Source organism: Pelecanus crispus, chromosome Z (assembly GCF_030463565.1).
Source record: "Pelecanus crispus isolate bPelCri1 chromosome Z, bPelCri1.pri, whole genome shotgun sequence".
NCBI classification, from domain to species: domain Eukaryota; kingdom Metazoa; phylum Chordata; class Aves; order Pelecaniformes; family Pelecanidae; genus Pelecanus; species Pelecanus crispus.
Window position 1 is genome coordinate 10,079,431 of NC_134676.1, and position 13,219 is coordinate 10,092,649.

General features: G+C 40.2%; 1 protein-coding gene across 1 annotated transcript in view; it reads right to left on the bottom strand.

The window, feature by feature from the left end:
* KIAA1328 (KIAA1328 ortholog) overlaps positions 1 to 13,219 on the bottom strand; it is a 173,812-nt gene that overhangs the window by 100,496 nt on the left and 60,097 nt on the right. Inside the window, exon 6 of the mRNA XM_075726776.1 lies at positions 3,021 to 3,148. Within this exon, the coding sequence (XP_075582891.1) occupies positions 3,021 to 3,148 (128 nt within the window). The remainder of the gene's footprint in view (positions 1 to 3,020; positions 3,149 to 13,219) is intronic.

Here is a 13,219-nt window from a genome sequence, read left to right on the forward strand (position 1 = left end):
TCATTCTAACACAAAGCCCAGCATTTAAACACTGAAAGGAGATGCTTTCAAATACCTATCTAAGCCCAGGGGAAAGTGACAGCTCATGGTCAGCATTATTGTACAGTAAGAAGGAGGGAGCCAGACAGGCAAAAAGCAGGTGATGTTAAGATATAGGTGTAGCATTAGAAATGAATCAAAACAAGTAGGAAAAAGAAGGGAAAATGAGCAGACACTAGAAAGAACAGCTCATAACAGGAAGAACAGAGAAGTGCTTCAGTACAGAGTATAACTGTGCAGTCCCATGCTTCTACAAAACACAGGAAAATTAGAATGACATCTTACGTTGAAGCACAGAAGCCCGAGTAACATCAGTAGTCCCCTGAAACAGGAAACGCTGATTACCTCTCCTAGCCAGTTCAAAGAAGTGAAAACTAGGTAGCAAGCCAGTGTCTATTGATTTAAAGCCAGACGTATCCAGGATTTCCTTAGTCGAGACAAAAAACCAAACAACAGGGAAAAGATTCCCAATGGATCAGGATTCAAATTAAACTCAGGAAGACTTCCTTTAGCCTAATATTTAAAGGCAGCAACTTTTTTCAAAGTCCATCTTAAAACAAAAAGAGGAAGAGCATAAAAGCTTCAGCCTAGCAAGAGAGAGCTGGCTTGGGCAGCACTTGGAGCAGGAGGAAAGTTTTCCGCATCTGTCCCCTTCCCAATTCTTACCTCCCAAAAAACCCATCCTGCTGCGTTCCCCTGTGGCATTCCCCATCAAGGCAGACACCAGAATGCAAGCCCTATGCCTGTCTGAACTACTGTGTTAAGACAACGCTCAGAATAAAAAGAGACCCTTAGAGCTCCCAGTTCAGGTATAAGAAAAGACACAAAAAGACAACAGTAAAAAAGGTGTGTGAAAATAACACCATAGTCCAACAAGAATCAGCCCAGTGACTTTTCTTCAGTTCTGATAGCTATCACAAAGCGGTGTGTTAGGGAAAGAACTAATGCAGTGAGGCAGTCCTGCAAATCTCTCCACAATTTCTGAGTTGTGAGGAGAAACACAGCATGAAGTACTTGTTTGGAAAAAAAGGTAACAACTTATAAAGCCAAATGCATTTGAGATATAAACAGCTCTATGCCTACCAGGACTGCATAGAAAGAGAAAATTGAAGAGGAAGGCTACAAACATTGGAAATATTTTGCAAGCTGTAAGAAAAACCAGTTGAAACACCCTTTGACAGGTTTTTATCTATGCCTACAAAGCTTTGCACAGGGCAAGAGGGCTAGGGTAATTTCAGACCTGCTAGGCTGGAGCTGTAGACTAGGTAACCATAAATGAAATGTCAAGGCAAACCTCAATATAACATCTGAATTTGCATTTGTGGACAAAAGTACCTTAAGTATAGAGAAAAGAAATAATGGGATCAAAGATAAGCTTGACAGAACTTTGCACATGAAATCAGAAAACAAGCTCAGAGAAGTCTCTGTGTATACATTGATAGAGTGATTAGGAAGACAGAAGAACAAGAGAAGATGAATGTGGATTGCTGTACCATCAGATGCTGATTTGACAGTTAATGGGCTGAAGGTTTACTATTATCTGCTTAAATTCTTTAGCACTGTAGATGCAATTACACCAGATAACTTTATACTAGATGCTAACCCAGTACAAGATATGCACATTTAGAGTTGAAAGGCTAAAGGTGAAAGGCACAGGAAAACCTGAGAGAAGTATTGGCATCATCCCAAAGACAGCTGCCATGGTGCTGTTGGACTATACGGGCTCCCCTGGACTGTCTTCCACAGAGATTCCCAGCAAGTTGCATATCACAGGCAAGAAGACAGGCATCATCCATTCTCAGAGAAAAAGGTTCTTGTTTTGAACTCAATACCATCACATAATGGATGGCAGATAAAAATACAAAAGAATGGAAATTCAGTGTTTATAAAGGCTAAAAGCCTGACAAACAGCTCAATGTTCAACAACATATTTTACAAAAAAAAAAAACAAAACAAAAAAACCATCAGCAAGATAAAAAACGATTCCTGATGCCGATGAAGTCAGAGAAGTATTGCTAGCTGCTTCCTGAACAGAATTAAAAATGCATCCCTTCCTTCAAATGTTCGTGAGAAGCAGGATCTGTCTGTGCAATTTTGTTAGTAGGGATCCACTGAGAGGCCAGAATCAGGCCAACTTCTGGATAGTCTGTGCTGATGACTTTACTTCTAGCCCTATTATAAGCCTTTAAGTCCCTTCCAGCAAAAGAGAGTATCAAGGGCCCAACCTATAAAAAAGGCATAGTCTTAGGATAGACTCTGGAGATCTGCAGATGGAAGCTACTGAAAGAGAATAGCAGGTAAGAACATTCAGTAGAGCGCTTGCATAAATAGCCTTCATTTCCAGGGTATAATGTGCCATCAGCAGGGATGCAAATCAAGTACCTAGCTATCAGAAAAAAACTCAAGCAACCATGTTTTCAAGTCTTTGGGCGCATGCACCTGAGAAACATTTTACCACTTAATTTAACATATTGTATCTCTAGTCAACATTTTCTGTTTCTAAACTGCAGATGTAATTATAGGTCTTCTATAAACAGCTCAAATCAGATGGGCTGCCTTACAGACTTGAGAAAGCACTTATTGACCAAATACATCATCTCCAATGTCCTTTTCAATCATCAAAAGCCACAGTGAAAATTTGAAAGGCTGTATCTATAGTGACTGCAATTATTTTACTGTTTAAGAAACAGGGCAGAAAACAGAAGAGCATCTTAACTTTTTCCTTAGCAAAGGCAGGGGTTCCTATGAGTCCTACTCCATTACAACACAGTCAATTAACTTCAACCATTTTATTGACCCAAAACTTGGGGGTTTTTTGGTTTTCCTGCAATCCATGTATTAAGGGAAGGACTCACAGGAAGCCAATCACAAAACACTCTTTGACACTGTATAATGTAAGATAACACTCTTAAAGTTACAGTAAAAGAGAAAAGATGTTTCAAAGATGTCATTAAAAAAGGAGATGGGAGAAAAGAGCTTACCTTCTGCTTCTTTTCCTTGGCAGCACTGAGTTCAGAAAGGGAGAGCGATAGTTTTTCCTGCTGCTCAGCCAGGTACTTCTGATAAAGGCTCAAAAGTTCCTGGCATTCTCTGTACTGCTGCTGCAGAGGTGAGACATCATAAGTTAAGGGAAAAATACTCTCTAGTGATTAGTTAGAGTCAAATATATACCAACTTACTCTGTGTAAATCTGATTTACACCCATAACAGTTCAATTTAAAAACAGATACTGTGTGTTTGAGTACTGCCTAATGATGATAAATCTGCCTAGAGATGAATGTTCAAGTATAAGCTTCTTTCTACTCAGTGGAAAAAGAAGAATTGCACCAAGTTCTTTTTATCATTGGAAAAGGGACAGCAGCAGGATGCAGGTGATGACATTGTTTCAGTTGGAACAATTACAACCCTCTGATTTGTATTCAGCAATGTCAGACACTACCAATGTTTATTATAAATAAATAAATAGCCAGCCAAGTAAGTAAATAGTCCATTTTTAAGCACAGACAAGGATTCACAAGCCCACATACCCAAATCCAAATCTCTTTGCTTGAGCACCAACAACTCCAAAACGCACAGCCACAGATGCAGCACTACAGGCCTTTCAGAGACCAGCAATGATTTTTGGACAGTAGTCTGGAGAAGCAGCAACTGTGGCATTTGCAAGGATATTAACAAGCAACAGTGTCCTGCCTTGCTTGCAGCATTGAAATTCCAACAGGAGATAAATCTGCTCTTCACCTGTCATTGTGTAATTCCCTCCCTTGCTCATGTAGCATGGTAAACCATTTATGCTCCCCTCTCTCCCCCCTCACTTTTAATTATGCATGCAGATGGGATAAGGGCTCGCTGTCCAAAGAGATTACTCTGAATAAATACTTTAATAACAAGTCACTGCAATTAAGGTAGGGAACAAAAACTTCTTCAATCTATAAAATGGTGTTGAGTTACAGATTTCCTTAACATTTTTATGATCTAATCATTGCTTCTGGGCAAATTCATGTTGCAATCATTTTTGCCAATCATGGCTGCATAAATAACTCACTGCTTTGTTATTCTCTGTTATGACCCTGAGGTTTTTTTTTTTTAATGTTCTTATTCTTGTTCTTTTGGAGTGGGGGGGCCTTGCCAGGGTTTTGTTTGTTTGTTTGTTTTTCTTTCTTTTAAATAAAAAGCTACACAGAAAATAAGCAAAACATTCTAGGAAGGAATGGGAGGCTATTAAACACCAATGTTTAAATCAATCAGGAGAGCTCCTGAGAACACCCTTGCTCAGCACCTGGAAATACGGGAGGGTACAAACAATGGTCTAAACAAGCTAATTGCTTTCCAGAGCCAGCCTGCCTGAAGCCTGAGCCGTTTTACATTTCAGTTCGTTTTGTCAGAGAGCACCAAAAGGCTGAAGTGATTTGTGGTGGTCTCAGGAGTCTCTGCCAGCTATGATGTATATAAAAGGAATTTTTTATTCCGGTTGTAACCATAGGCAGTAATGTTTATAGTGGGTGAACATATTAGCCTGGACGCAGGGCATGAATTTTACTCTAGAAAAAGCTAGTTCATTTATACAGCCTAAGAGTTAAATGTCGGTATTTCAAGACAAATTATAGGGAAATTCATTTAAACCCATGTTATGTGGCAGAATATAAAAACAGACAGTCCTATCTTTATCAATTTTTTACAGCCCTCTTAATTCACTTGCTTCCAGCAACCCCTTCCCCACAAAACAGATTTTACCCTCTTCTCCCTCCAGCTAGCACACTGCTGGCACAATGAATGAGTACCCTAAATGGCCTTGGGGCACACGACTGATGGCCATGCACCTACCCTCACTCTTGCCACAGTGTTAATATCAGTCCTGCTGGAAAGCTACACAAGATTGCCCTCACTCCCAAGCTTAGCCCATACCACAAAAGAGATGCCCAAATTCTGTTTTACAGATTGCAGAGCCCTTGCTGTGCACATGATGCCACCACCTCTTGCTTGCAGTTGCCAAATTTATTTAAAATACAGCTTAAAATACGACATGCAAAATTAACAGTAGGAAAGCGTGCGAGCAAATCCTGATTGTCCAAGGGTCAGTTACGTGATCATGAGTGGGAAGTGCAATACTTAATATGAGCTTGAATGGCAGCTGAGATATCCCTGAAATTCTTCTAAGGTTCGGTCAGCACTGTAAACGTTAAAACTTCCTGTATTAGAAGATTAAAACCTTGTTCATTCACACAAACACTCTACATTAAGCAACACACTGTTAGACCCACCAGAGTCCAAAGCCCTGCTTTGCTCACTAAGTAAGTAAACATGAAACTTCAGATAGGAGGAAAAAAAAAAATGTTCATTTGTTTAAGACACATGCCAAATAGCTCTAAGTACGATAATTCTCTATAATGTGCTGGTACATTTACTGCAGAATATGTTCTTAAGGAAAAAAAAAGCCTTAATATTAGATCTTACTCTTCCATTCTATTGAATTTTTGCTAAAAGCAGCAAGATGATCTCTTTTTTTTCCCCCCTACAAATTAGCCAGGCAATATACAACACTGCCACAAAAATATTTAAGTCATTCAGATATAACAAGGGCACACCTGTACTATGGCAATACAGTCTTTAGACGAATACATAGGTAATGATAAATACTTTCACAATCTGCTTTAAAAAAAAAAGTTAAGGGTGAAAAAAATCTATAGGACAACAAGTCCTACAGATTTGCATTCCACAGAAAAAGTAATGGGCCTAAAAGCTCATATCAGATATTTCTTTATGTGTTCAGGAGCACAAATATTGGATTTACAAGACGTTAGTTACCTGAGAGAAGTGGTACTTGGCATTTCCCTGAACAGTAGTTTTATGTCCAAGAATACACATTTGAATGTATCTGAGTAATACATTTTATGCAGTTTATTAGTAAAGTATTAAGGTTGTACGGGGGGGGGGGGGGGGGGGGGGAGAGGGGGCGGGCAATAAAAAAAAAACCAAATCAGAAATGCAAAGGTTAAGATTTCAACAGCCACATTTACATGTCATACTGCAAGTACTATGTATCTAATAGAATAAATTAGTTCATTTCATCACTGAATATAAGTCACAGAATTAAGAGTTCATTTATGGCTCTTAAGAGATAATAACCTCAGCGGAGATGGAGCTGGCTTTGAGAAGAGACTGCTAGCATGCAGCAGTGTCATGCTTACAGAGGCCAGGAACAGATTTCCAGGGAGAGGGATGTTAGGCAGGGAACAAAGAGCTTTCCCTTAGGGGTGAGGTTTCATGAGAAGGCACAGCCAACCTAATGCTCAGCAGCTGCCAAAGACACTCCCACTCACCCCACGGAGTCTCACTCCCTCCATCTGCACCAGCTGTGCAACTCTCCCAGACTTCTCACTCACCCCGAGGGCTCAGCAAACTGAACCAGCACTGCGGAGGGTCAGCAAAGCACAAGAGCTGGCGTGAAGCGAGCAGAGGGAACAGGCAGCTGGGAGCGGGGGCACCTCTTGCAGCAGCAGCGACCTGCCTGGTAGGGTCCATCCACCTTGCAAAGTCTCAAACCTACTCCCTCTCCTGCTACACTCTTCAGCCTCAGGCTTTTAAATCTGCTCTATGACTACACCAACTACTCCCAGCTTACTCATTGCTGAAATATTTCTAGCCCTCTCAAGTTGAAGGACAGACAGCTACAGTTCCTTGCTTCCCCAGAATGTGGGGGGGGGGGGAAAGGGCAGGAGAAAAAGTGCCATCTCTAGCATACCCACTGACCTCCTGTACTGTTCCCAGTACGCTACTTCCCCTGCCTCTTTGACTGTAAGTGAAGCCCAGCTTAAAATCTCAAGTGTTTTGGTTTAGAGCACCCAGTGATTTTGTAGAAAGCTTTTGAGTTCTACACATCAGCCTCCACATCCTCCTGTGAGCAACGTTCACGCCACAGCAGTTCAAACACCCACAGGTCTCTTCATCTAGAGTTGAGGTTTTCAAAATGTTGCCAATACCAGGCCACTCTGCAAGGACTATTTGCTGAAGATCTGCCTTTCTAAATCACTTCTTATAAGGGAGGTGGGAGGGGAGGTAGAGGACTTTTTTCTTCAGAGAGAAGTCTTTTTAGCCTGCATCATTCAAGAAGAATTGTTTGGGTTTACCTCCCTTTATCTTAAAAAAACAGTAAAATTAAAGCAGTCTCCAATCATGGGAATCTGAAGCTGGAAAAAAGTTTTCTAAAAACTATTACCAAGGGAGGAGAACAGAACTAACGAGATTTTTTTGGCAATCAAACTAGTAACAAAGACCTTGTCTTTTCAGAGTGGTTGTGACAATTCCTCACCTAGTGACTCCTTCCTCAATGGCTTGCCACAAGCATTTTTGGGACCAGCATAAGCTCTAGTGTTCCCTTTTTACATGTGGAAAAACTGTGGCACAGGGAGTCTTGGGGCATGTCTGTGCACACAGGTGCAGCCCAGCAGCCCCACACTCCACAAGCCAGCTCCAGGACACAAGCTTGCAGCTGCAGGGTAAGTTAGCACAGCTCAGGCACAGCACTAACAGACCAGATTCATCTCACACCTGATTAGCTTAGAGTGCAAGTTTGCCTGCCTTCACCCATGCAGACAAGCCCTAAAAGACTTCCCACCATCAAACAAGATGCCCTGGGATGACCGACTCCTATAGTCCCTGACTGTACCTCCACCTTGGACCATCCTTTCATTCAAGGCTGCATACTCTGATCCATGTCCAGAAGAGAACACAATAGCTAAACCTCCACCTTCAGCAATAAGATGCTCCAGTCCCATCAGCCCCTATATACTACGGAAGATTCTCTAGAGACTCAGAGCTATTAGAGATACTCAAAGATGAATAAAGCAAGCACAGGAAGGAAAAAGTCAAGCAGGCACAAGTTAGATTTAAATTTAAATAAGATAACAATAACTTACACTTTGCAGTAGAGGTACAAGAAACCTTCAGGGATATGATTTCAGCACATAATGAAGAAAGCTTTTTGACACCTGCAATCATGATCTAGTAGCCACAAAACACTTTTTCTTTTAATCCTTGCTTAAGGAAATGCATCTGGAAAGCTGACTAGTTATCATCATGTTGGCAGTTTCAGCAAAGACCGAACTCTCTTCACTGCCTCAGGTAGTCCCTTCAAGACAAAGGCTGTGAAGAAATGAGACTGAGAAGGAGATGCTGAGGAAGTACCACTGATACTAGGTTGCTGAAGCTAGGCTGAGCACTGAAAGAGAGGTCTTCAGTCTCCACGGAAAAATCTATTCAGCTAAGTTGCAGGCAAACCTGAGCTTGTCTGCCTGCCCTCCAACTAGGTGTGTATAAGCCAGACCTATTCAAGGTGCTGTGCACAGCCATAGTTGCACAGCATCAAGCTGATCTAATTTACCTTGCTTTTACGTTTTTGTGGGGTTTTTTTTCAGTTTGGCTGATACACCAACACTACAGCATTTCCAGAATGCGGTTGGACTGTGTCTGGCAACTTGAACAACGTCAAAGCAAGCTCACATCTGTTTAATAGACACACCTCTGCACCTATGACTTTGGCACCTTGTATTACTATGGCATCCCATTGCACTGTTACTCAGTGGCCCAAAAATGCCTTAAAATGCTGCTGCAAGACTAAGAGAGCATTTCACCAAACTCACGCAAAGACTAAGACCCAACATAGCTGGGTCTCCTAATTATACTATATGATTAGGAGTATAATATACTACTGTACTACTGTATCTATAATGAGGCTCAAGCTACATTTAAATGTTCATAATAAAAGAGAGCAGAACTTGCAGAGTGCAGAGCCCCAAAGGCCCATGACAGCGTCATGGCAAACTCCACTACAAGCGTGTTTAGTTTGAAGTGGGCCCGCATTTTTCCATACATCACCCAAGCACATATTTTTCAGTATTTTGACATGAGGCAATGAGGTTTATTTTCTACCTTAACATTTTGCATATCAATAGGAGAAAGATACCATGCCTTTTGGGAAAGAAGCAATACGTATGTCATTCTGATTTCCACCTGCAGGCTCTTTTCTTCCTAACCAAAGAAAGGATTAAAATAATGCTGCTTCAACTACTTACATATGAAAAATCATATGAATAAACTGCTGGCATTAACGATTTAACATCTAAAAGGAACACTTGAAAATATAAACGAAGATATTCTAACCTCTTTCCTTTAGCATTAATCAATTACATACTTCATTGGAAGCTGACCCACATTTAATTTTAAAATACGACTTGTGTTTAATGCATATATAGTCCTGCGCTTTGACAATCTCATATCAAAAAAGCAACAACAGGACTGCATTTTGGAAATCAAACTATCCAGGCACAGATCAAAATCAACCCTAACACATTTCTTCTGCCTTTAAAATTAAGAGAAATAAAATAAGTGGCTTGAACCTATGTGAATCATTGTTCTGTGAAAGGGTAAAGACTAGTAACTTCTATGAAGGTTTATTATCTAAACTCTGAAGATGCTGCAAAGACTGAAGGTAATAAAATGTTTTATGAACAACTTCACTTCACTTGTTCTTATATAACTGAGTTTATGTGGACTCCTTGGCACAGTGATGCTAAGAACCTGTTGGGAACTTTCTGCACATCCACTTTTCAATGTGCTAAAGAAATCGTCTGGTGCGGGTCTCAACCTTATGAGCCTTCAATTCAAAACACAACCTCTTTCTGATCCAAAATCCTCAGGAAGCACATTTCTGAAAACACTATAAAGAAGCAAGTCACGTACAATAGGATAGAGTGATCTCCAATGCGAAGCCCAACAGTTACATTTTAATTTACACTTGAATATTTTAATGTTGTTATCCAGTCAGTAAATTAACTCACGATGCAAGAATAAAAAGAGAAGATGCATAGGGAAAAAGGTCACAAGGTCCACAAAAGTTAAGAACTTCACTTCTGTTTGAAGCATCAGCATTATGTTGTTGAATGCCACAGCTCTCGTACAAAGGAATTGCTTAATACATTCCCATTCTGTTTGAAGGGAAATTAAATTTACATTCTTTGGGAATATGGTATTGTAATTAGTTCATGACTTGATTACACTTTGAAGTGAGCCAAGGCTGCATACGGTGCATGCAAATTAGTTAAGTTATGGTTACCTACCTGAAGAAAAGCTACAGAGTTAAGAACAAAGTTAGAGACAAAGCCAGGGCAGTCCTTTGGAGCTTTCAGGAAGCATATGTAAAACATCAAATTCAAATCTAGTCTCTGGAATTACTGATACCAGGTGGGAACAGAAATAAAAAATGCAGTTTCCTAAACAGCTGAATGAGTTATTTTCAAAAAATAATCTTTCCATCTCCACCCATACCACCTGTAAGGCAACTGTTAAAATTGATCCTAGGAAAAAAAAAAAGCAATAAAAGATACAAAATTTCCTACTCTGGTTAAATTCTCCAAGATGATTTATTCCTAGTACTTGTAATTTTTTTAATTTCTTTTATAGACAGACTGAGTTTTATATCATCAACCAAGATGCTCTACCCAGATGATAAAACTCCCAAGTTTGCTTTAAACATACTGAAAAATACTGAGATGCACAATATAAATATAGTGCATCTAAAATTGGCCAAACAAAAAGATAGCCAGTACAATTTAAAGAGAGCAAGGAAAGCATTTAAACCTAAAACTAATTCCCAGCATAACACATGAACTCAGAGAAGTCTCTATCATACTTTCAAAATGCAAAAACAGTTTAGGGTACAGGATTTGATCCTATGTATTGAAAATCCTTTCCGCAGGATATGCCAATCAAACTGGACAGCTTATCTGCCATGTTCTCTGGTTCAAAGGTGGGTAAGGACAAAAATATCACACGCCATCATATGCCAGCAGATGTGCCTGGATCAATAAATGCAAATACCATCTCAGAGCTTGCACTTTCCATTCCAAGTGGAAAACACATCTCCAGCCTTATCTTCATTAATACAAACAAAAGGACACTTGCAAGCAAAGAAAAAGAAAATAAAGGTTTATTCTGCAGCCTAGCTGTGCTAACAACTTTCTTCTAGTGAAAAGGAGGGAAGAATGCAACACACAAAAGGCAAGTTATGCCACCACACACACTGGTGAAAACATGCACTTTCATAATAACGAACATAAGGCATCTGATGACAGAAAAACTAAGCACCTGTACACACAAAATACAGACCCCCACAGATCATCATAACAGGCTACTGGTCCTGGCATGGGCCATAAATTTTTTTTTATTTTTGGCTTAAGAACTGTGACAGCAGAAGATTTTCCTTCACTGGCAAGAAAGAGTTTGTTTAGAACGTGCTCACTCCTTTCAGGGGAGCTCTGCCAACGTCTATAGCAACTTTCAGGATTTAAAGATTTCCTTTGGCATTTGCTTAGACGGCACAGCTACCCAGCCTCTTCCGCTCAAAACTGTTAAGGAACTTGTTACTTATGTATTTGTCTATCAGCTGGTAAATGTACAATCCTTTTTCATGGAAAAAAGGACCTTGGAGATTCAGTCATACACAATTTCTGTGCAAAACAGTCCCAGCATCTGAGAACACCACCATACATTTCATCATGTACAACAGAAAATAACCTCAACCTGTACGGTGTGAGAATATGAAGCCAAAAGAAGGTATTGCACCTATCACTATCCACACAAAAAGAGTGCTATTTTTTCGTTTTACATATTTAGAGTGCAAAATTAAACAAATAAAAGGAACACTGCATAATTTAGCTTTCATTTTCTATCAAATTGCTCATAATTGTAACCATAAAATGATAATATTCTACCATATGTGCATCTGCAAAGCCGACAAAAGCACTGGTCAGCCCCTGCGACTAGAAAAATGGACCTGTCGCTCCACCTAGTGACCTTGCTGGATATTACTGTTCTCCTGACTGAACTTGCACAGAGCGCTTGTCAAATTTTGAGGTTAATTTTGTTAGAGAGAGGGATCTAACACCACACTTTGAAACACGGAAATCCACCATGCAATTCTCCTGCTACCGTTCTTCCTCAAATTACACTCCCCTCCACCCACACAGGCAGCCACAGCTTTTCATAAAATACGCATCACTGGAAATACTTGCTGGCTTAGTTGCAGGCCTTTGTGAGAATTAAAAAAACCTTTCACAGTAGCCACCGTTACTGTTCACACAAAACCACTTGTCATATCAGTACTATCCAATATTAAAACAGCCACGTTCTTGATGCATTTGCCAACGGAGCTCCTGGCAGAAGCCCGAGGAGAGGTAAGGTGCTTTCAGCCTATACGGGAACTGAGGTATCGGAGAAAGGATGCTCAGCCTGTTATGTTTAGACACAGTGAGAGGAGTTACTTAACAGGATAAATGTGAGCTCAGAGTCAGATGTGTGGAGGAAAGGGAATGAAGAGGGAAAAGAGAAATGGAATGTAAAACCTGAACTTACTGAGAGCAGAGCTACAGCACCTCCATCTCAATTAAAGAACATGCATAGTAAATCAAAAAGGTGTCTGCTTTGCAGGGAATGAGAATGTAAGATCACAAAACACCAACTCGTTTTATAATGAAGCTAATCAGGTTTGGTCTCGGTTACTATCAGAATGGGGATCACCTGAGAATACACAGTGGTGTCTGTCTTGTTGCTCCCTCACAGGAAACAATCAATCATCACTCTTAATTTTATATACTTTATGTCTCCCACTGAACCTTTTCCTTACAGCCCTCAAATGGGAACAATGCTGACGGAGAAAAGCAGACTCTCCTTCAGCCAAGCTCCCACCACTCTCAGAATGAGAGATTCCTTGTTTGGGTCCATACAGGAAAGGAAACCTGGCTGCTATGAGCAATTCTTTTGTTTGCTGCTTCCTCACGTGGTTGCCTCTCTGTACCAGTCTGCATCAGGCTTGGGTATTTCAACTGTCTTTTTTCACCCTTTTAAACTAGAACATACTCAGACAGGAGCACATAGATTTTAATCTGACTATCTGCAACTGGTGCAAGTGGTGAGATGAATAACCTGTAAATGTTACTAGACCAAAGAAGGAAAAAAAATAAATACCAGCAAGCCACGAAATCTTGCATTCTTATGGAACTGCCTTCAGTGTTATAGCTAGAACAGCACAGAATGTAAAAACTGCAGATCATTCTAGATAATTTTTTTCTTTTAAAGCTATTGCTATTTTGACAGTCTTTCTAACCTTGTTAGAACACAATCTGTTTGC